This window comes from Scomber japonicus, chromosome 19, assembly GCF_027409825.1.
Source record: "Scomber japonicus isolate fScoJap1 chromosome 19, fScoJap1.pri, whole genome shotgun sequence".
Taxonomy (NCBI): domain Eukaryota; kingdom Metazoa; phylum Chordata; class Actinopteri; order Scombriformes; family Scombridae; genus Scomber; species Scomber japonicus.
The window spans coordinates 26,440,485-26,468,217 of record NC_070596.1 but is presented as its reverse complement, the minus strand read 5'-3'; the positions used below and the strand labels follow the sequence as shown (position 1 = coordinate 26,468,217).

General features: G+C 40.3%; 1 protein-coding gene across 3 annotated transcripts in view; it reads right to left on the bottom strand.

Annotated features, from left to right (window-relative positions):
* Nucleotides 1–2,893: 2,893 nt before the first annotated feature.
* The window catches only part of LOC128380244 (synaptic vesicle glycoprotein 2C-like), a 44,452-nt gene continuing 19,612 nt past the window's right edge, over nt 2,894–27,733 (bottom strand). Inside the window, exons 3-14 of one of the 3 annotated variants that reach the window (XM_053339979.1) lie at nt 24,966–25,121; nt 17,688–17,728; nt 14,369–14,380; nt 12,676–12,809; nt 12,352–12,441; nt 12,150–12,260; nt 11,943–12,031; nt 9,741–9,905; nt 7,391–7,524; nt 4,162–4,365; nt 3,808–3,967; nt 2,894–3,077 (exon numbers count right to left, since the gene is read on the bottom strand). In XM_053339979.1, coding sequence (XP_053195954.1) covers nt 2,894–3,077; nt 3,808–3,967; nt 4,162–4,365; nt 7,391–7,524; nt 9,741–9,905; nt 11,943–12,031; nt 12,150–12,260; nt 12,352–12,441; nt 12,676–12,809; nt 14,369–14,380; nt 17,688–17,728; nt 24,966–25,121 — 1,480 coding nt within the window. The remainder of the gene's footprint in view (nt 3,078–3,807; nt 3,968–4,161; nt 4,366–7,390; nt 7,525–9,740; nt 9,906–11,942; nt 12,032–12,149; nt 12,261–12,351; nt 12,442–12,675; nt 12,810–14,368; nt 14,381–17,687; nt 17,729–24,965; nt 25,122–27,733) is intronic. The other 2 variants (XM_053339980.1, XM_053339982.1) reach the window with 2 other exon arrangements.

The following is a 27,733-nucleotide window of genomic DNA, read 5'->3' as shown; positions in this document are numbered from 1 at the left end:
ATTGTAGCAGCAAGAGTTCTCTTCATTGGAGGTTTTAAAGGGTCTGTTCACACAAATCACAAAAAAAAACATATTTTACTTTTAGGGTTATCTAGCCATGCAGATGTTTTGTTTTTGTTGCAATATCCATTTCAGAGATTTCTGCATATGACCAAATAGAAGGAAGGTCTTTCTCAGAAACACTCATGAGTCTGATGCAAGAACCACTCCTATTTACAGATTTGTTCTTAACAGTCACGTACAAGTCATGTAAGAGAATTTGAAGCATTCCTCAATTTTCTCTTCATAATAACAACATTTACACGTGGTCTAGTCTGCTGTAGGAGTCATAAACAGGCAGTTTCTGACATCTATTACAAGAGCAGGAAGACTTGTTGTTTTGATGAAGGATTATAATGTTTGAATCTGAATGAATTTAGAGTTTAAATGATACTGAAATCCACTAAAATAAAACTTTACTGCTGCAACTGTAGTTTGGTGTCTAACTAACTAACTAACTTTCTAACTAGCTAGCTAACTAACTAGCTAACTAACTAACTAGCTAGCTAACTAACGAACAAACTAACTAGCTAACTGACTAACTAAATAGCTAACTATCGAACAAACTAACTAACTTTCTAACTAGCTAACTAAATTTCTAACAAACTAACTAACTTTCTAGCTAGCTAGCTAACTAACTATAGTGAACAGAAAATGTATTTTCTGTCCGTCATATTATCATCATCATGGCTGCCAAGGTTTGAGTTTTGTTTTAGATTTTATGATTTTTATTTTTGTGCACAGCAGCTTCTACATTTCAGTGGTTACTGTAAACAGCTGCCTCTTTCTGCAGGGTTTCTGTCCAGTATCATCTTCTGTTGCATCTGACAGAGTAACATAATCTACTGTAGGCTGTAATATTCCCTCCTGTAATATTTCTGACTGTCACATGGCTGATTTTTTGTTTTTCAGCCTCTTACTTCACATCAAAGCCATTCCTCTTTATTTCTGTCACATTACATGGTGGCACTACTGACACCCACAATTTCTGATGTCTTTGCTGGTATCTGACTTGAGGCTCTGTGGTGTGAAATTCTTTTTTTTTTTTTACTCTTTGAGAACATTTTTTGTGAATGAAACTTGCCCACAAACATTGATTATATATGCTAATGATTAAATCTCATAAATGTTCACCACCTCATGAACTGGTGACATTCCTCAAACTGAGACACTTTGAGATGCACAAAAACAGTCTTTTGCACACATGAGTGAAACTATCTGAAGCATGGAGGTTAACTTTGACCTAGTTTTTCATCACGTTGGACATCAATCTAACCCTAACCCTAACCCTAACCCTAACACCTTTAGAGGTAAGTAAGGAAATATGTTTTTTTGTGATTTGGCTGCACTGACCCTTTAAACATGGCTTTTAATTTCACTTTTCATGTGGTTCAAATCCTCCAAAAACCTCAGTCACGTTGTATAAAAGGACATTAAAACAAAAACAAATATGATAACTGTATCTCATAAGGGTTTTTCTTGACACACACACACACACACACACACACACTCATATACACACATGCATACACACTGCATTATCAAGAGATGAGAGACCAAAACAAAAGGCAGGACAGAGCAGCAAAGCTTCCAGCAAGGTTTGGAAGGAGAGACGGGCTCAATGGAGAGAGAGGCACGACATTTGAGAAAAGGCCTTTGAGTTTTGGAGGGAGCAGCAGCAAGGCAAGAGGAGATAAACGAGCGAGAGGACGAGACACAATGAGGAGACCGAGGTGAGACAGATAGAGGAAACAAACAAACAAAACAAAAGAAAAAGAGAAAAGCACATTTTTTAAAATTATTTAACAGCACAGGTTTCCTCTAATGTAAATTCTTCTTGACGGATTGGATTGCAACGGAGAGCAAAGCCCTTCATGGTGAGCTCGGCGCCACAAGACGAACACAACACAGACACGAGAGAGGGAGAGAGGAAGCATTCAGACAAAAGGTTTCCAATCTCAAAAGTCTCTTACTGTAAAAAGCAGAAAATGTAAACTTCTTTTCACTTTTAGAAATGTAGCTGCTGAAGTTGCCCGTTTTTTAACTAAACTATTATATCATTATTGATTTCTTTTTCTTTTCTTTTTGTTTTTTTCACTATGGCCTTGTCATTCTTGCAAATTGCAGCAAAAAGCTTGAACATCATCAACCATTCATGGATTATTGATCGCAGGTTTAGAAACAGAGGAGACACAATTTCTGGCCTCGAAACATTAAAAAAAAAAAAAAAAAAAAGACGCTGGTGAAGCCATAAATAACCAATGTAAACAACTAAATAAATCAATATAAATACAAATGAATAAATACAATCACAAATACTCAACTGTTGCAAAAATGATTTCAGCAGGATTTCAGAAGGGAAAGGTTGTCAAAAGTTCAAGCCTTTTGCAGCCTGGACACATGCATTTGTGGACTGCATGTGTGGATCAGCCCATGGTAGACGATGAGCTGTTGATATACAGAGTTTTATCCATCTATTTATATCCTAGCTTGTTTCTTATAAGCATCCTGTCCAGCTTGAAATCCTGCAAGACTGTGCAAGGCTTTAGAAAGCAGCCTTTGCCACTTCGAAGACTTGTAACCATTGATATTTTCCGATTTATATCTCTTACTCTCTGTACATCTACAGCTCTCTGTGAAGTTAAAAAGCATCTCATAATCTTGCTGTACCAGGTATGTACTCAGAAATAACAGCAATTACTTGTATATTTGAGTTTTTCTTCAACTTACAGTATTTATCAAATAATCATGACTGCAATGTTTGTTGTCAGCGATATTTACTGTAACCGTGAATGCATCATTATGCAGTAAACTGAGTAAACACCTGGTAAACAACATTGTTCTATGTTGAGGTTTACATGAGGACATTGGCACGTGTGTCTGGCAGTCGGAGTCCCACCAGCCCGCCGCCAACCAACACGGCCGATGCCAGCAGGATGGGGATAGCCTTGGTGATGCCAACCAACGAGCCAAAGATCAGGTTGCCCAGCACCGCTGCCAGTTTACACATGGCATTACAGAAGCCGAAGCCCGTGCCCCTGAAGACAAGGAGATAAAGAAGAAAGAGCAAAGAGAGTCACATATGTCGGTTGTTTTACTGAATACCTTGATAAAGTTACTGCATTGCAATATTTCCTTTGAAAATGACTGAATTAATTATTTTATAAGATTAAAAGTTCAAACCTTAACTTTATCCAACTTTAATGAAAAAGCAGCCTGTCCTCACAAGAAAAAATACAGTACAGGTCTAAAATTCTGGCTGTCAAAAATGAGCTGTAGTTACGTTTACGCCATCTAGTGTTCAGATGACGTCTATATCAGGAGGAGGTGGGTATGACTAGAAAAAAATGGCCTTTTTTTCAGGAGGCAACTGTTTACTTACCTGCTTTCTGAAAAATACCTAAATTATTTAATGCATAATTGAATTTGCATTTTATAAAATTGTGTTTCAGACATAATATAATAAAAGACAGATAACAGACAAGAGACAAAACAAAAGAAAAAGAGCCACTTTTAACATCAACATCCAATACTGTGACATTATATATATGTCTAAAGGAGGAAAAACAAAGCATTATACTAACCCTAACCCTAACCCCTAACCTTATACCTTTTAATCATGCTGGATTAAGATAGTGAAAACTGTTGGTCAGGGATAAAGCACAGATTCTTTACTCTGTTAAGGTTTAAATCTAACTTTAAATGTTTCATATATACTTTATATGCAAGCATGCATCAAAGGTGATATGCAGTGAGAGCAACACTCACCTCCTGTCTGTTGGGTACAGCTCAGCGGTGACGACATCCAGGGAGTTCCAGGCAGAGATACTGAGGCCGTTGTAGAGGCAAAGCATGAAGATCATCATGGACTCGCTGGTGCCGAACCACAGGAAGAAGCAGCTGATGCCTGACAGCACCATGGAGCCTCCTGCAGGACACGACACGACACATCTTTTACATCTCAGACACAAAATAACCTCATTTACGTCACCAGAGGCCACGCAGATACAAGGGTCGAAATCAGAAGACATCAAGACATTTTGCAAGAGGAATGGATGCTATTTATAGCCAAAACAAAAAGTCAGAGCAGGTCAGCAAAGACCAGAGTATGACATGTCATACCTAACATGCTAAGGCGGCCTATTTTGTCCATGAGGAGGGCAGAGACGATGTTTCCAGGCAGCACGGCCAACGTTCCCAGGAAGTTGACGAAATAGACCCAGTAGGCACTGTAGTCGTCGTCAAATGTCATCTGGCAACCTGTCTTGTTGTGGTGGAAGGAGCTGTTGATCACCATCGAATTTGTTAGCTTGGCGTCGTCAATATCTGTGAAGGTGGGAGACGAGAGAGACAGTTTTTACATTGTGTTTGAAAAAAGAGTGAGACCTTCGTGTCGTCCTCCCGGGTCAAATTGACCCCATCTGTTTTGACTGTTCCTTCCTCCTTCCTTCTCTCTTTCTTTCCTCCCTTCCTTTTTTCCTTCCTCCATCCCCTTTCTTCTTTCCTTCCTTCCTTCTTTCCTCCGTCCTTCCTTCCTTCCTTCCTTCCTTCCTCCCTTCCCTTTCCTCCCTCCTGTCCTTCCTTCCTTCCCCCCCCTTTCCTTCCTTCTTCCCTCCCTCCTTTCCTTCCATCTTCCCCCCTCCTTTCCTCTCTTCCTGCCTTCCCTCCTTCCTTCCTCCCTCCTTTCCCTCCTGTGTTCCCTGCATGTAAATTGGTTTTGGTTAATTTGATTAATTATAATTTCTACCACAGATAAGGTGGCTCCAGCATTACTAGATAATCTGGTGATTCTGTCTTTTTGTCCACCCATGTTCCACTGCTTATCCAGGCCAGACAAGAAACCCAGACATCCTTCCCCCCCACCAACACCCTCTAGCTCCTCCTGGGGAATCTAAAGGCATTCCCAGGCCAGGAGAGATAAGTACTACCTCCAGCATGTCTGGATCTGCCCCTGGGTCTCCTACCACCTGAAACACCTGCAGGCATCCAGGAGGCATCCAAAACAGATACCAAACCACTATATGTGAAGGAGCGTTGGCTCGGCACCAAGCTCCCTCAGGATGCTCGGTCTCTTATTGTGCTCAAATGTAACTGTGTTTAATTAAATTACCACAAACTAATTTGAACAAGAAAAAATCTGGAACCAATCTGGTGTATGAGCACATAGCGAAGTTGTCATTCATATACCTTATAGCAGGGGTGTCAAACTCATTTTCATTCAAAGGCTACATAGAGCCCAAATTGATCTCATGTGGGCCGGACCACTAAAAAGAAGGTACGGAAGGAAAAGAAGGAGGCGAAGGAAAAGAATACAGGAAGTACAGATGGAAGGAAGAAAGGAAGGAAGGAAGGAAGGAAGGAAGGAAGGAAGGAAGGAAGGATGGAAGGATGGAAGGAAAAGAAGACAGGGAGAAAGAAAGGTAGGAAGGACAGACGGAGGGAAGGAAAAGAGGAAGAAGGTAACTGGGCCGGAATGGACCTCTCGACGGGCCAGTTCTGGCCCACGGGCCGCATGTTTGACACCCTTGCCTTATAGTCTGTTATGTGAACTATACATAATGGGGATTAATGGGAGGCAACAGAGTTACACACACAATGTCACCTAAGAATTTAATGTAGCCAATTTGATGTAGTTGGTTTGAGTTTGTTTGAATTTGAATTATTATATTATAATCTGAGACATATTTTAAATGATGTGTTTTATGTTTTTTGTCTGTGAGTCAGTGTTACTGCTGCCTATCAGGAATATTTTAAAATATCAGTTTGACATTTTGGGAAATTTGAATATCCGTTTTCTTTCAGAGAGTTAGATGAACAGATTAATACTGCTATCATGTCTGAGAGTGCCATCAAACCTCTCGAACAACTCTCGGCAAGGAAGTGGATTATCATATTTCCCAAATTGTTGATACTTGATCCTGTTAAGACACTTTTGGTCAAATAAAGGTTAAATAAAAATCCTTTCTCTTGCATATATTCATTTCTAAACATAACCCATCTCAACTATGTGTGTATTGGATATTCATATTTACACTATATGCACATGCTCTGTATAGTTTAACCCTCCTGTTGTCTTCGAGTCAAGGAAGGAAGGGAGGAAAGAAGGGAGAAAGGAGGAAGGAAAGGAGGAAGGAAGGCAGAGAAGGAAGGAAGGATGGAAGGGAGGAAGAAGGAAGGAAAGGAGGAAGGAAGGGAGGAAGAAGGAAGGAAAGGAGGGAGGAAGGGGGAAAGAAGGAAGGAAAGAAGGAAAGAAAAGAGAAAGGAGGAAGGAAGGGAGGAAGAAGGCAGGAAAAGAGGGAGGAAGGGAGAAAGGGGGTAGGAAAGGAGGGAGGAAGGAGGGAAAGGAGGAAGGAAGGAAAGGAGGAAGAAAGGGAAAAAGGAGGAAGGAAAGGAGGGAAGAAGGAAGGAACAGTCGAAACAGACGGGGTCAATTTGACCCGGGAGGACGACACAAAGGTTAAACGTCTCTTTGCTCTGTTGTGTAATAATAGACCTGAGCAGATGCAGGGATGTGGAAACATTCACCTCCGCTCTCTCTCCTCCCTCTCTCTCTCTCATTATGTCTCCCCTTGTTTCTCTTTATCCTCTGCTCTCGAGAGACACATTGCTGGGGGCAAAGAGACTTCATTTCCCATGGGGCATTACAAGCAACCTGACATGCCCTTACTGTTTCCATGTTCAGCGCTTTCCTGAGTGCTGGAGGGAACTAGTTTTTTCAACCATATGCTCCCACAAGGTCTGAATCAGCGCCAATTCTCTCCGAACATTAATAAAAAATGCCTCTCTGTATTTCTTTTGCTTCCTCCTTTGATTTTTTTTTTGTCAGGTCTGAAATAAATGCCTTGCACTTTTAAAGCACAGCCTGAATTTATTAAGATGTTTTGGATGCTTGTGCAGACGTCTTGGTCCCATGGTCTTGAGTTCGTATCGTTTTTCTGCCCAGAGAGAATCATGTACATCACGTACAACAAAAGCATCAGTCCGGGAGTCTTTGTGCGGTTAGAAATGGCCATTTTCTGTTCTTTTCAGCCCAGCCTGGTTCAGTTTCTTTGTTAACTACAGTCACCTGAGTTGAGAGAGGCAATCTGTGCCGGGGGCAGAGAGGTTAAGCAGTAATTTAGTGGTATAAAGCAAAGCCATAAATGCTCAAACCTATTCTTTCTCCTCTAAGCCTGGACGTTAGATCCAAAATGAACTGTCAGAGGGAGACAGAGAGACTAAGAGAGACTTATGTGTAAGGCACCTACAGTATAATAGGATTTTCTGGTGTAGAAAGGAAATACCTCAGTACAGGAAACCCACAGGAGAAGAATGCTTTGAACATGAGTGAATCTGGCAGGTGTAAACTCACCCGTGTTGTAAAAGAAGGAGTCTGCAAAGGTACAGTTTTTGAAGAAAGATCCGACTGAGGAGACATCCTCAAAATAGCAGTTGAGGAAAGAGGAGTCGATGAAAGTGACCGATTTGAACCTCATACTGATAAACCTAGGAAGAGGAAGGAGAGGAGAAATGGAAGCGGGAAATTAGATTAAAGAAAGATCATAAAGATCAACCAGTAAAAGCAGTATTTTTATTTCTCAATTTAATCACTATTTTCTTAATTTAATCATTATTTTTCACTGAATGCACAGGGCAGTTTTGCAGCTTGCACACCCTGCAAACATAGATCTCTTCTTCTTGAGCCAGATTCTGCCAGATTGTAGCAATAAAGTAAAGTGGAAGGCATGTACATTTATCCCTGTGCTGTACTTAAGTTTCCATTGCACTTAATATTCATACTCCACTATAAGAAGAACATATTTTATTTTTTAATCTACTACATTCATCTGACAGCGACATTTACAAGTTACTTCACGGATAATGTTTTGCATCCAACATTATAGATTCGAATAAAGTGAATTAATTAGTTGTGAATGAATTAGCTGTGACTTTAAAATGCATAAAACATGAATCTCGTGGTGATATATATACAACAACATGTGGAAAAAGAAAATAAAACCCCCAAAGATTTATAGTAGAGAACTGTTACATATCAGCTTATCCCAATAAAGAGCTTTTTACTCCTCTCCTGGGCTTTCTCCAAATGACTGGCTATTTTATCTCAGCTGGGAACATACAGATCTTTGCTTTTTAGACATAATTCTCAGCACCGTATTTATTTTCTATCATCCTAAATATACACAGTTATGGTTACGTCTATAAATCACCAGCCCACTGCCTTTTTTGCTCTGACCAAACACAGATTCTCTGAATAAACAAATGCTGAGCTCAAAAAAGGAAAAAGCCTCACCAAATCAGGAGTTACAGAAAAATGTGTACACGGCTTACAGACAGAGAACCGCTAAGGGCCCATTTATGTCTGTTTCAAACGATGTTACCGTCACTGCTCTCATACCTCCATGCGTCCTTTACGTTGGCATGGATGTTAACAAATACATCCACCAGGGGGCAGCACCGAGTCAAAAATGTACGACAACAACAAACTCAAAAACAAACATGGCGACTATGGAGGAGATATTGATAATATTCCTCTTGCATAAAAGACAAAATCGATATGTTTAAAGTTTCTAACCAACTAACAAAACCTTTCCTCAAAAAGTTCCTCCATTGTTATTTCTTCTTCTTGTCTCACTAGAGCTACGTATCGAGTAGTGACAGCAACACTGCCCCCCCGTGGTTTTTCGGTGGTACTGCTCCGTTTGGTCCGTATCCGTAAGCTTTATGGAAACGTGCAGAAATACGGACGAAATGAACGCAGAGCACGGACAGAAGTCTCCGTCTGTATCCGTATTTAACGTAAGGCAAGGCAAGGCAGTTTTATTTATATAGCGCATTTCATACACAATGGCAACTCAATGTGCTTTACATAAAACAGAAAAAACATGTAATTTGAGAAACATGAAAAAACATACAATTACCCCCCCACCCCCCACACTAATAATAAAAACAAAGTACAGAAAAATAGAAAGAGAGAAATAAAATGCTAGAGAATAAAAAATGTAGAGCATAAATGGGCCTTAATTTGTTCATCCTACATAGTACTGTTGTGGTCTATGTGTATGAGTACTTCTTCCACTGCTGCATGTCCTTTCTTGAGCATATCTAATATGACAGCGTTAACCAGTTTGTTATTGATCTGTTGCACAGCGGCATTGGTATTAGTCTTGATTCAATCTCTTAATAAACTTGCATGCTGGTCCGCAGCGAGAATGGAAAAGAACAAAAACAGCATATCGATGCGTCTTTTCTCTGGCCTTTGTGTAAGTGAGAATCATCACCGGGCAGGAGAAAGAAGTGTGTGAGTGCGTAAGTGTGTGTGTGTTAGTGCATGTAAGTGTGTGTGTGGGGGGGGGGAGAGAGAAAGCAGAGAGACAGAGAGAAAAAGGGGGAAAGAGAGAAAAAGAGATAAGCCTTTTAATTTCCTGGTGGCTGTGGAGATAAAGGAGGCAGGATTAATATTACCGGCAGCAGTGTGTTGTTTGCGGGAATGACGAATAGTGCTGCTATCCCACAACGGGACGAGCAGCTTTGACCACAAACACTGCGCCTGGGGAGGCTCACAGGTCTGGATCTCAGTATGTTAACATCACAGCTGGTTTTAATCATTTCACACGTCTGAATACATTTCTTATGGATTAATCCCTTTGTTGTAGGAGAACACTGGGGGTCGGATTGAAAATTATGCATGCATCCAGTTTTACTTGTCATTCAGAAACACTCCATTTCTGTGGATCTGGTTCTCCAGGGTGAAGTTGAAGGTGAAGTCTTCGATGCGTTCGTTGTTGTGGATTTTCACTCTGGAGGCGTACTCATCAGCCTGGAGGTGTTTGATGACGTCCGGAAACCATACAGACAGCCCGTAGTACCTGCACACAGCATCAGCTTCTGTAGTAAAGTGTGTTTAACATCATCGCTGACACAGGCCAAACTGGTACTGCTCACTATGAATTCATGACCATGTCTAACAATGGAATAGGCAGAAGATAGTAGACATGAAGGCTGAGGTGGATTTTTCTATTTCATGTGAAGTGTTTGTTTTGTTTTGTTATTGCTGTTGTTTGCTCTTGTAGTTGTTAGATTCTACTCTGAGAAATTGAGTCATCAGATGCAAAAAATGTCAGAAAAGATGCTCAATATGTGCATGAATACAAGCAATTGCATGAGGAACACAGAAAAGGCTTCAGCAGCTACTCTGGACTGCAAGGTGTTTTAAGCTTGGCAGTCTTCCTCTTATTTGTCAGCATATTAAATTATCTCACTTGTTTGCATCTAATGGAGTTATTTTTTCTTTTTTTTCACTGTTTATTTGTGGAAAGTAATATGAATGAACTTTTGGTATATGACCTGAGGCTTATTTAGTTTAAATTGATTACAAAAACATTACACAATGATAATGATAAATATTAATAATATAAATAACATGTAGACTGAAAAAAACCCAGACACGTAAAAGCATTACAGGAAATGGACTAATAAGGAAAACATTTTCACATTTTCACAGTGGGGATTATAGTAGCCAATCACAGCTCTTCTGGTTGAGTCATTTTAGGTCACATTATGTTTCCATTCAATGATATTCCCCCTCACTCTGCCCCCCCCCCTCCAAAAAATGTGGATAAGAAAATGTTGATCAGTGGAGTCACAAACTATAAACAGTGTGTGTGTGAAACTAAATTTTGTAGTCTGGTTCTGTAACAACATACCAAACATGGTGATAAAAAACGTCTTCATTCCCAAATATACAAATATAATATATCACTGTCTAACCCAACACATGCATTTAGTCAAAATCTGATCTGAGTGGAGATTTAACAGGGCTCTGTTATCCTCACTCACTCCAAACAGGTGCATATACCTAAAAACACTGCATGCATCCAAATTAGCTAGATATAAAGTTTGTGGTGGGCGAAAAAAGTCTGCAAAGGTTCAAAAGTCTTTTGTGTTTGCTGCTGTTTTCTGTCTGAATTTGACTCATTACATATGCAGTGCACATTTTCAGTGTCTTATAAGCCTGAGGTGAATCTGAGCGACACACTCATAGAAAAAAAGTTATCATTCTGTGAGTTTCAAAAAGCCGAAGGTTTATTACAGCACTGTATTTAGGATCATCTTAATCAACTTGGGTAATGAAGCAGCTACCTGTGCTTGTGTGTGTGCATGTATGTGTGCGTGTATTTGTGCCTGTAAATATCTGTATATGTGTGTGTTTCTATGTATTCATTAAAAAACAAGGAGCAGAGGGTCAGAGAAATGGTGTAATTGGTCGTGCTGTACGTCTCCAGAGAAGAACGGAGGGCAAGGTAATGTCAGAAGTGAAGCTGGTTTATTCTTATTTCTGAGCTGAGAAAACAACAAAGAAAACAATCCTGCATGTAATTTAGGGTGGGGGAAAAAGAAGATGTGACAAGAAGACAAGACATTAAAAAAACAGGAGCCAAAAAATTGAGGTATAATAATAAAGTTGAGACAAAAAGACTTTGACACAAAATTAAACCAGACTAGAATTAATCATTCTCCCTCGTAGTACGCCACAGTCTACTTTTGTCCTCAGGGCTGAACATTCCCGACATGTCCGTACTGTAATTCATTAAAGCAGCCGGTAGAAAAAGTGACACTCTTTCTCAAATAGGCTCTCTCTTTACAATCTAACCTGTCAGCATTCATCATGAGGGTGTAAATGAGAGAGCATCTGCCTCAGCACTAAGTATTTCATTAAAACTCTGTTATTAAAGCTGGAAAATAGTGGTGACTCAGCTAAGTATCGCCGACGGCACTATAGCGTCATTTAACAACGATGGAAGTATATTGTATAATAATACCATGAAGAAGAAGTGTAGAAGAAGAGCTGGAGGTGACGTCAGCGATTGTGTGTGTGTGTGCAGAAAATCACCCCAAAGTCTTACCCAAAGGACAAAGTGAACCAGACTGCTGCCAGTTTCACAGTGTTGTCTTTCACTGGGTAGTTGAAGCATCTCATAAAAGTCAACCAGATCTGTTAGGGGAGAAAAAAAAGGGGGGGGAAGACTTATATACAATTTAAAGCTTAACAACCATGAAAAGTCAGTGGAAAGACAAAAAGAAAACAACAAATAAAAAAAAATGCATCATACCCCTCTGAGCTCAGCCTTGATCTTGAAGAGGACCTTGAGCACAGGGTTGGCTGACTCATTCTGCATCTCCACCAGCTCGTCCAGCTGTTTGGGGATCTTTATCCTGTTCACCTGCAGGGGGAGACACTGATCTGTCACCTGCTGGGTGGCACTGCAGCAATAGGAAAGATGCAAAGTGGAGTGGAGGCGGCGTTGTACTCACAGTGAACACTCTCTCAGGCTCCCCACGGGCGCGCATGTTGGTGTCGTGGATGTGTTTGAGCACCATCCAGGCCTCGTCATGTTTACCCATCTATGAGAGGAATTAAGTGGAAATATATGTATGCATGCACATTAGGAAGTCCCATTCCTGAGTCCCTTGGATTTTAACTTCTCTTTATACCTCTATTATGCCATTACTCAGGTTCAGCTTCTATATTTGACTATTAACTATCCACAAATGCTTTTATACTCTCTGATACCATTAAGAGACATCATAGTGCTACCAGTAAGATGGCAACTTATACAGTCTCTCTCTCACTCTTACCTCCAGGAAGAAGCGAGGGCTCTCAGGCATAAAAGTGAGAGCGACCACTGCAGAGACACACGGCAACGCGCACACCACCACAAAAACTCTCCAGCTGTGGAACTGGTAGGCTGAACCCATGCTGAAACTCCAGCCTGCATAAAGAGGAGGAGGAGGAGGAGGAGGAGGAGGCAGAAAAGGACACACACATACTGTACAGTCAGAAACTAATGTGGTGCGGCATCAGGCCAGAGTTCAGAAAGCATAAAATGAACACAGAAAATATGATATCTCCTGTGGTTTCAATCTGTTTTCATTCATTTATTTTCTTTCACCCCCTAAAGGTTGTTGTACTGACTGTAAGCTTTATGTTTCAGTCGGTTACACTTGTGGACAAATATACGTGATGGCAAAATGAAATTAAATAACTGACGAGTCAGCAACTTCCAGAGTTTCACTGTTCAATCTTTGGCATCTGTAGATACACGGTATATAATCATTTCTGTCTCCTGTTGTCTCTCTCAATAACACTCTGTCTTTATCTCACTTCCATCATTTATTGATTGCAACAGAACTTTAGAAAAGGTGACATTTTCCTAAGCAAGAGGAGTCCAAAGCCTTCTTGGATGGCTACATGGCTGCTAGATACTTTCTGTGCATTCAGATTGATGTCTTCAGTATCACCAGGTTGCATCTAAATGGTTGCTAGGTATGGCAGATGGTTGCTATGATGTTTTGCATGATTGTTAGGGCATCTTCAACTGGTTGCTAGGGTGTTCTGTGATGTTGCTATGGGATGAAGTGATCTGAATGGGGTAAAGGAGCATGAATCTTTCAGCACCATGGAGAGAGACTGAAAAGGTTGTATTTCATTTTCAATGGCTTCTCCAAAAGCAGACAAGAAATCCAGTTTTTCTTTGCCAGAATTGAAGGATCCAACTCCCTTACAATCCCAAAATCAGTTGTGCTAATTAGTTTAATGCTGTGTTCAGGCAATCCTCATCTGCTTGGAAAGTTTGGGGACATCACTTAACTATAGTGTTTATGTGGTCGTTTGCTACTTGATGTAAATAAGACATTGACACTATTGCTTTTAATTAACTAGCCAAACATACATGCACTACATGCTAGGCCATCATGTGCTGATTTTTTAAAATACTTTATTTGTCATTTTTAGATTTATAAGAAATTAAATTCATAATATGTAAAGCTCAAATGGAGAATACAAAGAGCAAACAGAAATAAAAGACAGGTAACAGAAAAGGAAAAGGAAAAGGAAAAGGAAAAACCAAAGAGAAAAGAAAAGGCTGCCAGACAATTAGCAAAATAATAGACAAGCCGTTGCTACAGTAATGAAATAATATGCGTGTAATAGTCGGATCGGGTACCACACTCTAAGTCTAAGCATATCAGAGTCAATGTGAGTCTATGTGACTATGTGCTGAAGTTAAACACCAAACCTGAAGGGCCACATTAGCTTTTTCATGAATTTGGAAAAAATAGTATATGTTCTCACTGATAAGCACATACCTGTACAGCAGATGAAGCATAATGTGGCAAAGAAGCAGTGGAAATGGACTGTTTATTAAAAAGTGTTCAGTCCAGTGACTTGTGGATGCAGAAATGACTTTATAAGCTTTCCAATAACTCAAAAAGACCTGTTTTCTGCCATTTTATGTGAGTTTCCAAATTCTCAGTGTAATATGTACTATACTACTATAGTCCTCTTAGAAGTTCCCATAATGAAAGAAACTTCTAGATACTACTACTTAATGTGTGATGTCTCTGAAAGTATTAAGTCTGGTAACTCAGGCTGTAATACCAGGAACAAATATCCCTTCTGGCTCAATTTCATCCAGTTACAAAGAACCTAAAAAAAACCCAACAACTTTAAATGTGATTTATCAGAAAGTTGTTCGAGTGGCTTTCAGCAAAACTTACAAACCTTCCTATTATTCTCCAATTTATAGTGAAGTCTGTGGAATTGATGAAGTGGATTGTTGCTCACCGATCATCAGCAAGTTTTATATAACAGTAGTTTGAAAGTGTTTGGGGGGCCAACTCAGTTTGAATTTCATTCATACAGCCAAGTCTGTATCAGAGAATCAGTATCAAGGAAGTATGTTAGAGTGTGTGTGTGTGTGTGTGTGTGTGTGTGTGTGTGTGTGTGTGTGTGTGTGTGTCGTTAGGGGGATTATAGCTATAATGGACTGGAGGGTATGGTTGACTGATTCAGATACTCAACAAGATTTATGTCCCTACTCTACAGTAAGTGAGCACAGCTAACACACGCACACGCACACACACACACACACACACACACACACACACACACACACACACAGTCCTTGGCCATCATTCAGTGCTGTGACACAAATTTTAAAGCATTGGTGTGAGCAGTCACGCACAGGGGGACGCATACAGACAAAACACTGTGACACACACACACACCACATGTAACGCTGCTCAAGGCAGGTTTCCTTGTAATTCTTAATTTCCTTTTACTGTATCATACTCGTAAGACCTTGAAATACACTCAGGTACACACACGCACACACACACACACACACACACGCACACACACAGCTCTCTGGCCTTTGTTCAGCAGTCAATGCAAGGAGCACTGCGGCGGAACCTATTACCCACACACCACTGCATCTTGGGAGAAAAAATGTGTTAAAATACTGGCATCTAATCAATTGACCTCAATTATGAACCTCGGCCGGCCCTCTCACACTCACTCGCACAGATAAAGTTTGTGAGGACAGACGGAGAGAGCTTTAAGATGGACTGTTTTTATCTTTAGATAGTACTACTGTACAGAGCCAGCTACGGCACAGGAGACATAAACACTGTGTGATTCAATTCAATTTATACAGCTCCAAACAGAAGTTATCTCACAGCACTTTTCACACACAGCAGGTCTAGACTGTACTCTTTAATTTAATTTAAATAGACCCAACAGTCTCCCATGAGCAAGCACTTGGCAATAGTAGCAAGAAATAACTCCCCCTTTAAACAGGCTCTAGGTGGGCGGCCATCTGCCATGACCGCGCACAAACATATGAAACATTACATCCTTATTTTGGTGTTTACTGCTAATTATTGAAGTCAAATAACCAAATAAAAGCGAAATACTAATTGAAATAAATACAGTTTGGTGTTAAAGTTTCTGTAAAGGGCAGAAATTATTTTCACTGGAGCTTCTTTCTACCCCAGAAATAGTCTCTAAGAAAACTGTGGAGGTCTTGGGATTACCCAGGGACAGAAATCCTGCATTTTGAACATATTTTAAATATAATTTTGCATCAAAACTATGAGCAAAAAGTTTTTATGTATCTTTTAACCCTCCTGTTGTCCTCAGTTCAAGGAAGGACAGGAGGAAGGAAGGAAAGAAGGGAGGAGGAAAAGAGGAAGGAAGGAAGGTAGGAGGAAAGAAGGAAGAGAGGAAGGAAAGGAAGAGAGAAGGAGGGAGGCAGGAAGGACAGATGGAAGGAAGGGAGGGAGGAAAGAAGGAACAGTCGAAACAAACGGGGTCAATTTGACCCGGGAGGACGACACAAAGTTTAAAGTGAGAAACCATGGCGATGACCCCTGAGTCATCCTGCACTTCTCGCTGTGTGGTTCACCTGTCTCTCTGCAGGTGGATCATTAGAGGTAACCTGAAACACCTGCTGTGTTCCCAGGTTGTTTAAGCATCGCTGCAGTGCATATTTCTCTCTCTGCCACTTTGCTTTGTGGCTGCTGCAGCTCTCTCTCTCTCTCTCTCTCTCTCGCTCTCTCTCTCTCTTTCCCCTTCACGCACCTGTTTGCTTGATTTAGTATGTGTGTTGTATTAAGTTATTCTCATGCCTTTGTTTTTCACCTTAAAACACCCACACACATCTTACACTCATGCACATCAAACACCCCTGACGCTGCTGATATCGGCAACCCTTTGCTTCACCTTTAGTTTTTTTGTCTTCATTATTAGACAGTTAGTTGCAGAGAGGCCGACAGGAAACAAGGAGAGAGAGAGAGAGAGAGAGAGAGAGAGAGAGAGAGAGAGAGAGAGAGAGAGAGAGAGAGAGAGAGAGAGATGGTATGACATGCAACAAAGGTTCCTTACCAGACTCAAACCAGGGATGTTTATGTATTATGTATTATGTGTATATTAAGTATATAACACGCACTGCAACCACTCAGCTACAGGCGCTTCTCTCTTTTTAACCCTTACATACTGTTCAGGGGTCATATTTTACCCATTTTTCACTTTTTAGAGCTGTAAAAACCCCATAAACACATTTCTTTTAGCCAGACTCTTCCTAATGTGACCATGAATATACAAAAATGGAAATAAAATACATCTAAATACACATATTTTTGTCTTGTGCAAATGTCTAAATTTGACCTAAAATTCAAAAATTGTCATTCAAACATGTATAATCTATTAATAAAATGTTCTTTTGGATCATAAAATAGTGCTAAATGAATAGACGAATGTTTCATTAAGGATTAATTAAACATTTATTAATAACTGATGAATATGAGTTAGTGTAGAGACTTAATTATGAGTCAGATTATGAAGAGTATGTAAGGGTTATATATATATATATATATATATATATGTATTATGTTTAAATGTTCTGAGTCTGTAAATGGTGGCTCGTCCAGGATCTGAACCCATGACCTCTCACATGATTTCAGTCCTGGCTGATTTAGTGACACCTGTGCATTCATTTACAGCAAAGCCAAACAAACTCATGTTCATTTTAAATAAAGAAGTCAGTCAATAAGTTGCCTTTTTCTTCATGCCATGAAAAACTGAGACCTGATTTCCTGCCTCACACCAATTACTATTAAAAGATCCACTGTGAAAAACATAATACAATGACTTCATTAATTAATTACATTTGCTGTCAGTGCTAACCTCTGCTTAAATAAATAAATAAATTACATTTCCTGTGGCTGCTTCACAACAAAAGCCATCTCATGTTTCACCAGCTGAATGCTTTTAATGTGAAGCAGCAGCAGTGGTTGTAAGTGTTATTAACGGTAACTTAAATACAGCTCTGATTCAGTGTTGAGAGTAATGCTCATAATGCTCGATTACATGCTGCATCATCTCCTGTGAAGGCAATCCACACGGGAAGGGAGCACTCTGCCACTAACAATGAAAACTACACCACAGAGAGGTAATTACACGATGGAGATACGTTGAATGGCTGCTGCTGAACAAATGCCAGCCGTTACTATAAACTGTACTATCAAAAACATTTTATTGCATGAGAATGATTCGAAGGGAGGCAGACCACGTTTAAACTGTGCAGCTATTAACCCTCCTGTTGGTCTCCCGGGTCAAATTGACCCCGTCTCTTTTGACTGTTCCTTCCTTCCTTCCTTCCTCCCTCTTTCTTTAATTTTTCCTTCGTTCTTCCCCTCCTTCCCTCTTTCTTTGCTCCCTCCTCCTTCCATACTTCTTTCCTCATTTCCTTCCATCCTTTCTCCTTTCCTTCCTCCCTTCCTTCCATCCTTTCCTTCTTTCTTTCCTTCCTTCCTCCTTCCTCCTTTCCTTCCTTCCTTCCTTCCTTCTCTCCTTACTTCCTTCCTTCTTCTCTCCTTTCCTTCCTTCTTCCTCCCTCCTTTCCTTCCTTCCTCCTTCCTTCCTCCTCCCTTTCCTTCCTTCTTCCCTCCTTTCGTTCCTTCTTCCTCCCTGCCTCCTTTCCTTCCTCCCTCGTTTCTTTCCTTCCTGCCTCCCTTCCTTCCTCCTGTCCTTCCTTCTTCCTCCCTCCCTCCTTTCCTTCCTTCTTCCTTCCTTCCTCCCTCCTTTCCCTCCTTCTTCCTTCCTCCCTTCCTTATTCCCTCCTTTCCTTCCTTCCTCCTTTCCTCCCTTCCTTCCTCCCTCATTTCCTCCCTTCCTCCCTCCCTCCTGTCCTCCCTTCCTTGACTCGAGGACAACAGGAGGGTTATAAAATGGACTTTAATAGAAAACAAACATTATCAAACCCTCAGAGGAAGCCACTGCACCAGAATCTGACTTTGTCCACATGCTTCTTTTTCCTTTTTTCTTCTTCCTCTGCACAGTATGTGATGTCCTCTTTATTAGCTTCAACTCAGGCAGAAAATGTGAGCAAATGCAAATTAGTAATAAAAAAAATGAGTGTGCTCAAAGCTTGCAGACATTTTCTTTATAGTCTAGTATATTAAAGTTTATAGTTGTTTTCTTTCTAGTTTTCTTTACATGTAGTGTAGTGAGGTTTGTTTTGGTCATTTGACTTTGTCCTAGATAAGTACACCACACGGTCGGTCGAGGTACTTCATCAACCTGGTGCCGAGACATTATAGAGTCACACACTCCGAGCTTTGTCCCCAGGAGAGATTAGTGTCCTGATGGCCGGCGTCCAAGAGTAAACTTCATTATATCTGATCATATATACATGTTCCTGAAAAATGGCAAACAAAGAAACCCTCCTCCTTCTTCTTCTTCTTCTACTCTTTCTTGCTTCCCTTCCTGTAATACTAGTTCTCTCTGTCCCTTTCTCTTTGTTGTCTCTCTCCACCTCCCTTTAGCCCTGCGCTGTATTCTTTCACCTTTCGATTATCCCTGACACAGGCCACATAAATCAAGTGCACTCTCCACCTCTCCTTCTCTCTTGTCCTCATAATCTCTTTCTCTGCTCTTCTTTCTTTTCGTCCACACCCCTCCGCAGCAGATTGATTTCATTTCGCCCCATTTTGTTCTTATCCTCTGACATTCCCTCTTTGTTATCCTCCAGCTCACGCTCACTACACGTTATGAGATATCAGCCAACCTTTTATCTTTTTCATCATCTATCTTTTTTTTCCTTTCTTTTTTTTTTTCCTCCACTGCTTCCAACACTGTTACATTAAAGTCCACAGAATGAGAACAAATATTGATTATGCAGATGATGTGATGTGGACACGAATTATGAAAGATTGCTGTAGATGGTAAAAAAAAAAGATAAAAGATGAAGAATATAGATGACAGCTTGCCTGCTACACTGCTGTGTCTCATTGCATTTTACTGAAATAGAGTTAAATACATACAGTTACCTAAAATATTGATTATTATTATTGTTACACCTAAAGTCAGACCTTTAAGATTTTGCTCAGGAGGGTTTTTTCCCTAATTTTTTAATATTTAACATGTTACTGAATACATATATTGCTGTTTTTAATTCTTTAAAAATCAATATATTTTTATATCTTGTAAATAAATCATGATGTGAGCTTATTTGGAGCACACATGGGCTTAAATTGTGTCACAGTCCATGTCAGACTTTTTTCATCAAATATCTTTATTTTATATTCTAAAATCTACATGAACTAATGAATACATTTTACAATGAGAGATAAATGTTGCTTTATAAGAAATGATGACCCTAACTTAGATTCTGGTGAGACAGCTGAAAACACAAGTTAGAAAATTAGAAAAGTCTTTGACTAAGTAATTGAAATAGTTACATTACTTATTACATTTTAAATAGAGTAACTAGTAATCTGTAACCTATTACATTTCCAAAGTAACCTTCCCAAAACTTATAGAGATAAGATAAAGATAAGATAAATAATTGCCCCCTTTTTCTCTCATTTTCTTCCTTTAACCCTACTGTTGTCCTCGAGTCAAGGAAGGAAGGAAGGGAGGAAAGGAAGGAGGAAGGACAGGAGGACAGGAGGAAGGGAGGAAGGAAGAAGGAGGAAGGAAGGGAGGAAGGAAGGAAGAAGGAAGGAAAGGAGGGAGGAAGAAGGAAGGAAGGAAAGGAGGGAAGAAGGAAGGAAGAAGGAAGGAAGGAAGGAAGGAGGGAAGGAAAGAAAGGAAGGAAGAAGGAAAGGAAGAAGGGAAGGAAGGACAGGAGGAAGGAAGGACAGATGAAAGAAGGAAGGTAGGAGGGAGGAAAGTAGGAAATAAGGACAGAGGAAGGGAGGACGGGAGGAAGGAAAGGAAGGAAGGTAGGAAAGAGAGGAAGGAAAGAAAGAGAGAAGGAGGGAGGGAGGAAGGACAGACGGAAGGAAGGAAGGAAAGAAGGAACAGTCAAAACAGACAGGCGTCAATTTGACCCGGGAGGACGACACAAAGATTAAAACAATTAATCCTCTCATCTAGAATCCTTTCAGACAAAACATGAAAGCAAAAAACACTTATTCACATCTTAACCCACCCTCACAGAGAGAGAGAGAGAGAGAGAGAGAGAGAGAGAGAGAGAGAGAGAGAGAGAGAGAGAGAGAGAGAGAGAGAGAGAGAGAGAGAAAAAAGGCAAATAACAATCATAACACCATCAGCAACCTCTCATCATTTCCTTTTTAGTAAATCCCAGAAATCCCTCCCTGAGAAAATCCCCCAGAACAGAGACAGAAGTTGTAACAGCTGAGACAATTAGTCGATTCATCAGCGAGTCAATCGACAGAAAATCAATCAGCCACTATTCTGCTGCTCAATCACTCGTTCCAACTCCTTCCTCAGGCTAAAAAAAAAAACAAATATTAACCACTTCCACCTCCTGCAGTCAAAGGATGAGTCACTACTTGCTGTCCTACATGATTATGAACTAGATGTGTTTGAACTGCAGGTTAAAGACGTCAAACTGAGCTCCAGCTAACTGCAATAACCCGTCTCCCATTGTCAAGCTTAAATCAAGTTAACATACACGTCTTGTTAACCCTCCTGTCGTCGTCCCGGGTCAAATTGACCCCATCTCTCTTTTGACTGTTCCTTCTTTCCTCCCTCTTTCTTTAATTTTTCCTTCGTTCTTCCCCTCCTTCCATACATCTTTACTCACTTTCTTCCTTCCTTCCTTTCTTTCCTTCCTCTTTTCCTCCATCCCTCCTTCCTCCCTTTCTTCCTTCCTTTCCTCCCTCCCTTCCTTCTCTCCATCCGTCCTTCCTTCCTTCCTTCCTTCTTTCCTACCTTCCTTCCTCCTGTCCTTCCTTCCTTCCCTCCACTTCTTTCCTCTTTTCCTCCCTCCTTACTCCTTTCCTTCCTTCCTTCCCTCCTTACTTCTTTCCTCTTTTCCTCCCTCCCTCCCTCCTTACTCCTTTACTTCCTTCCTCTTTTCCTTCATCCCTGCTTCCTCCCTTTCTTCCTTCCTTCCTTCCTTCCTTCTTTCCTCCCTTCCAGGAGGGTTAATCCTGAAAACATCTCATTATTACAACAAAATATGAATAACTAGATTGGGATGATGTAATTATAAGAATACTATCTTGTATTATGAGGCGTGATGTTGCTTCCTGATTTCATTCACTTTTATTTCCTCCTTGGTTTGAGACAGGGGCAGATATTAACGTCCCTGAGTGGTGTGGATGAGATTATTATTGTGTCAACATTGCACAGGAGTCTAAAATCCTCTGCTTTCTTTTTTTCTTCTTCTTCTTTTTCAGCTGCAGCTAAAACAGTTCGGTTTAAGCTGCATGTAGTCGCAATTATGAGATAAGGTCTCTGTTTTTGTTGTGTTTTCTTTTTCTTTGGTGAATGCAATGTGCTTCTGTGCTTTTAGAAAAAAAACATTTGCTTTTTTTTTTGGTTTAGGAGATTTCAAACACAGTACAACTCAGCGTTGTGCTATCAGTGATGTAAAAATTAAGTTTCTTTACTTTGCAGTGAAATTAAACAGATTTTGTGGAATGTTAAAAATTGCAATTAGATAGATAGATAGATAGATAGATAGATAGATAGATAGATAGATAGATAGATAGATAGATAGATAGATAGCTGGGTGGGTGGATGGATGGATAGATGGATAGATGGATAGATGGATAGATAGATAGATAGATAGATAGATAGATAGATAGATAGATAGGTAGATAGATAGATAGATAGATAGATAGATAGATAGATAGATAGATAGATAGATAGATAGATAGATAGATAGCTGGGTGGGTGGATGGATGGATAGATGGATAGATAGATAGATAGATAGATAGATAGATAGATAGATAGATAGGTAGATAGGTAGATAGGTAGATGGGTGGGTAGATAGATAGATAGATAGATAGATAGATAGATAGATAGATAGATAGATAGATAGATAGATAGATAGATAGATAGATAGATAGATAGATAGATAGATAGATAGATAGATAGATAGATAGATAGATAGATAGATAGATAGATAGTTACTTTATTGATCCCAAGCTGGGAAATGACAGATTTAAAAAACACGAGGGGAGCTGCGGTACAGGATGCCACCTGGGATGGCGCCATCTTACTATAATCATAATAATTAATTCATAATTCATAATTAATGGACATAGCTTTAGAAAAATCCTGAGTATGTAAAATCAAACTTGTGGGTGAGATAAAAGGAAATAAATGAGGCCGAACAGGTATCTACAACATTTGCCATCAATATGTGAGTACAGAGATGTGCTCTATGTGTATAATGTAGAACTTTAAAAAAAGATTAAATCAACACAGGAAGTTGTAGAGCCAAGTATTTTAATTGCCTACTAGAATTAAGATGTCTGAGTTGGAGATTCAACAGGAAAATTAGGAAATAAAGCAGCATGTCATTTGAAGACATTAAATGTAACTAACTAGTATCATATCTAAACAAAAGGGTAAACAAAAAAATAGTAAGATGAATAAAGACGTGCTTGTTCTCGTATGCACTGTGTAGGCTGACACATATGCTGCGTTGCTTTTTCAGAGCCTCCACCTACACTGCCACCTGCTCTGTGTTGTGTGCACACCGGAGGGTCTGGATTTCTAAATTAAGCCCCATGAGTGGTGGGTGGGGGTGGGGGGGGGGGGTTATTTGGAATTTCCTTTCTGCACGTTATCTATCATTTTACTTTGTATTTGCATCACTACAGCAGGGAGAAGCATCAAGAGCAGAGCTGTACTGGGAAGTCAAACTATTTTTTTCTATTTGCAGTATTTGGGATAGAAGTTCAGTCTCGGTGGGAAATTTACTGATTTTGGGATTGAACCTTTAACTTTCCCCTTAATTTCCATGATGCAGTTTAATCTTCTGTATACTGTCAGTATCTGTTAAAAAAGTACAACATATCTTTTGCATTCTTTCTTGTGTGTGGATCATTTTTATTTATATTGGTGATTAACCTTTACATACTGTTCATATTCTGACTCATTCATTCCCCATCAGTCATTATTAGATGTTTCATTCATTTCTTACTGAAGCTGTCACAGAGTGAATAAAGTGTATTCTAGTTATATATGGTAAAAAAAGGCATTCACAATCACTATATTATGGTCCAGGAAAACATTTTTATAGAATATGTAAAAAAACATCATGAATTATTAGAATTTTGTACATTTGCATTTACAAAAATGTGTATTAGCAGCACAAAAAATAACCCTCCTGTTGTCCTCAGGTCAAGGAAGGACAGAAGGAAGGACAGGAGGAGGGAAGGAAAGGAGTGAGGAGGAAAAGAGGAAGGAAGTAAGGAGAGAAGGAAGGAAGAAAGGAAGGAATGAAGGAAGGGAGGAAGGAAGGAAGGAAGGAAGGAAGGGAGGAAAGAAGGAAGGAAGAAAGAAAGAAAGAAAGAAAGAAAGGAAGGAAGGAAGGAAGGAAGGAAGGAAGGAAGGAAGGAAGGAAGGAAGGAAGGAAGGAAGGACAGGAGGAAGGACAGGAGGAGGGAAGGAAAGGAGTAAGGAGGAAAAGAGGAAGGAAGTAAGGAGAGAAGGACAGGAGGAGGGAAGGAAGGAAGGAAAGAAAGAAGGAAGAAAGAAAGAAAGAAAGGAAGGAAGGAAGGAAGGAAGGAAGGAAGGAAGGAAGGAAGGAAGGAAGGAAGGAAAGGAGGGAGGAAGGAAGGAAGGAAGGAAGGAAGGAAGGAAGGAAGGGAGGAAGGGAGGAGAGAGGGAGGGAGGAAGGAAAGGAGGAGGGAAGGAAGGATGGAAGGAGGAGGGAGCAAAGAAAGAAGGGTGGAGGGGAAGAAGGAAGGAAAAATTAATGAAAGAGGGAAGAAGGAAAGAAAGAAGGAACAGTCAAAAGACAGATGGGGTCAATTTGACCCGGGAGGACGACAGGAGGGTTAAACAAAGATGCATTTTATTTCCATTTTTGTATACTGTGTGTCTTATTAGGAACAAGTCCTGCTAAAAGAAATGTGTATATGGTGTTTTTACAACTATTAAATGTCAAATTTCTCTTACTACTAACTTGCCTCCCATTATCTCTTGCTTTGCTTTTATCCACCAAGTTGCTGAATGTCCAACTTGCCAAAATCAGTGAGCCTCATAAGAAGCAGATCACTATAATGCTGATGAGTAAAAAACTACAAATGACTGAAAAGTGCTGTGCGGCATTAACATCAGCATTGTTTTGACTGGTTCATCAGGTCAGAAGCGTCACTCACCGTAATGTGGGATGATGGCCCACGCCATGGCTGAGGCGTAAATTCCTCCGATCATCCAGAACATGCAGAGCCAGCTCAGATGCTCTCCTCTCTTCTCCCGAGCCAACACCTCCGCAAACCACGAGAATACTATTGGTACCGCTCCACCAATCCTGCAAATACAGTTTGCTGTAATTAGCTATGTGTGCTTCAGAAGCCAACCTTCATTTGTCTTACATTAATGTGCGCAATGACAAATGTTTATGAACACAAAGCAGATTTATGCAGAAAATCATTTGGGGGGAAAAAAGCAGAGGAGTTAGTGAATGCATTTCTCTATTTGTCACTGTTTAACCCTCCTGTTGTCCTCAAGTCAAGGAAGGAAGGGAAGGAAGAAGGGAGGAAGGAAGGATGGAACGGAGGGAGGGAGGAAGGGAGGAAAGGAAAGGAAAGGAAAGAAGGAAGGGAGGAAGGAAAGGAGGAAGTCAGGGAGGGAGGAAAGGAAAGAAGTAAGGAAGGGAGGAAAGGAAAGAAGGAAGGGAGGAAGGAAAGGAAAGGAAAGAAGGAAGGAAGGAAGGAAGGAAGGTAGGAGGAGGGAGGAAAGAAGGTAGAAAGGGAAAGAGGAAGGACGGAAGGAAGGAAGGAAGGAAGGTAGGAGGAGGGAGGAAAGAAGGTAGAAAGGGAAAGAGGAAGGACGGAAAGAAGGACAGAGGAAAGAAGGAAGGGAGGAAGGTAGGGGGAGGAAAGAAATAGAGAAGGAGGGAGGGAGGAAGGAAAGAAGGAATGGAGGAAGGTAGGGGGGAGGAAAGAAAGAGAAGGAGGAAGGAAGGAAGGAAGGAAGGAATTAAGGAAGGAAGGAAGGAAGGAAGGAAGGAAGGAAGGAAGGAACAGTTAAAACAGACGGGATCAATTTGACCCGGGAGGACGACACGAAGGTTAAGATGACATATGACCATTTCCAGGTTTTTATTCTGGGGCTCTACTAGAAAATCTCTGCATGATTTGCAGTTCAAAAAACTAATTATTTATTTTATACTGGTTCAGCCTCTGTCTGAAATAGACTATTTCAGCTCCTGCCTCTTTAATGTGTCCCCTATAAATTAAATTAAATAAGCTTTTGAGTCTCATCATCCCATAAGAGAGAGAGTCAACCGCAGGGAAAGCCTCAAGATGACTGTGGCTCAAAAGAGAAGAGAGCCGTGGAGTCATGGTAGCTTTCAGGACACAAGTCGATTAGAGTTTCTAAATGTCGGTTTTGATTATTTTTCGAATAATTGCCCAGCCCTAGTGAGTCTTATCACCTGGAGGAGGCTGTATGTCACCTGGAGGAGGGTGTATGACCCGAAAACACCTGATGATTCCAGGAACATCACTGAAGAACATAGACTGTATAAAAGAAATGGACGTAACATCCGTGACGTCACCCATTGGTTTGTGGACTGCTGCTCCGAAGCCAATAGTTTCGAATCTAGGCAACGCCATCTTGAAAATTTCAGGTGCATGCTGGGAAAAATAAAAACACGGATTCTACTTATATGGGCATGAGGCGGAGACATGGGCGGAGCGGGGAGGTTGCTATGGTTTCGAGGGCTGGATCTCGAGGACATTGGTCAATCAACCTGTCAATCAGGACGTAGCCACGCCCTAATGCATACCCTGCTTTATCGTCAAATATAAAATCAGGGAGGCCAAAATGTCCCAAATGAACATCATACTGCATTGAAGAAGGCTTTAAACTAGCGATTGAGACCATAAACACATTTTGAAAACGTTTACTGAGGTTAGAAATCAAGTGAGAAGTTGGTGAATTCTCCATTGACTTGTATAGAGACGGTCGCCCCCTGGTGGCCTTTTGATAGAATGCAGTTCTGAGTTATTTCCACGTTGGCCTCATTTCAGAGGACCAGAACTCCCCGCCTGGTCCAGATGCATCTGTAGATGTATGCTGACAATCATCTTCCCATAAAAAAAACACTCTACATGCATCAGACAGACAGCTCATGATTAAGCAATCAGCTGCTGGAGTTGTGAGATTTCTGCTAATTTAGACTTTTCCAAGAAGGACAAACATGATGTGTCCTGTTCTCTGATGCCTGGAACTGAATTTAACATCTTCTTTTCTTAATATTTTGTCCTATTCATATTATAAAAAACAGTATTCGTCCTATTTTTAAACTGATATCTTCAGGGAGCAGCAACAACGTCAACCATGACTTAAAATGTGTTTGAAGTAAACATGCTGTTGTCTACTGACCGCACAAAATGAAAAGCCACCATACTGCAGCAAACAGGATATTGCAAGTGTGTAATTTAATCTTCGATGTATCTTCACTGCTCTCTTCTCTCTCTAAGGTCCTTGTTACATTATTGCACAGAATCAAAGGCATCCTTCAGGCTTTTGAATAAATGTTTTCATTATAGCGACAATGTCTACAATTGACCCACACTAATACAATCACATACTGTCATGTCATTGTGTTTCTCTGATGTGTGGCTACACTGAACTGGACCATGAACAGTGTTGGGGAGTAACTAATTATATCTAATGGAGTTACATAGTTACTGAATACGCATATTGCTGCTTTTAATTCTTTATAATCCTTAATAATGTTGTATTAAATAATGACGCAGGCTTATTTGGAGCACACATTTGGCTTAATTGGTGTCCAATCCAATCCAATTTCTTTTTTCTATTGTGCTTCTATTGTGTTATCTATTTATTGTGTTTTATCTTGTTGTGCAGCACTTTGGAAACCTTGTGTTTGTTAAAATTGTGCTATATAAA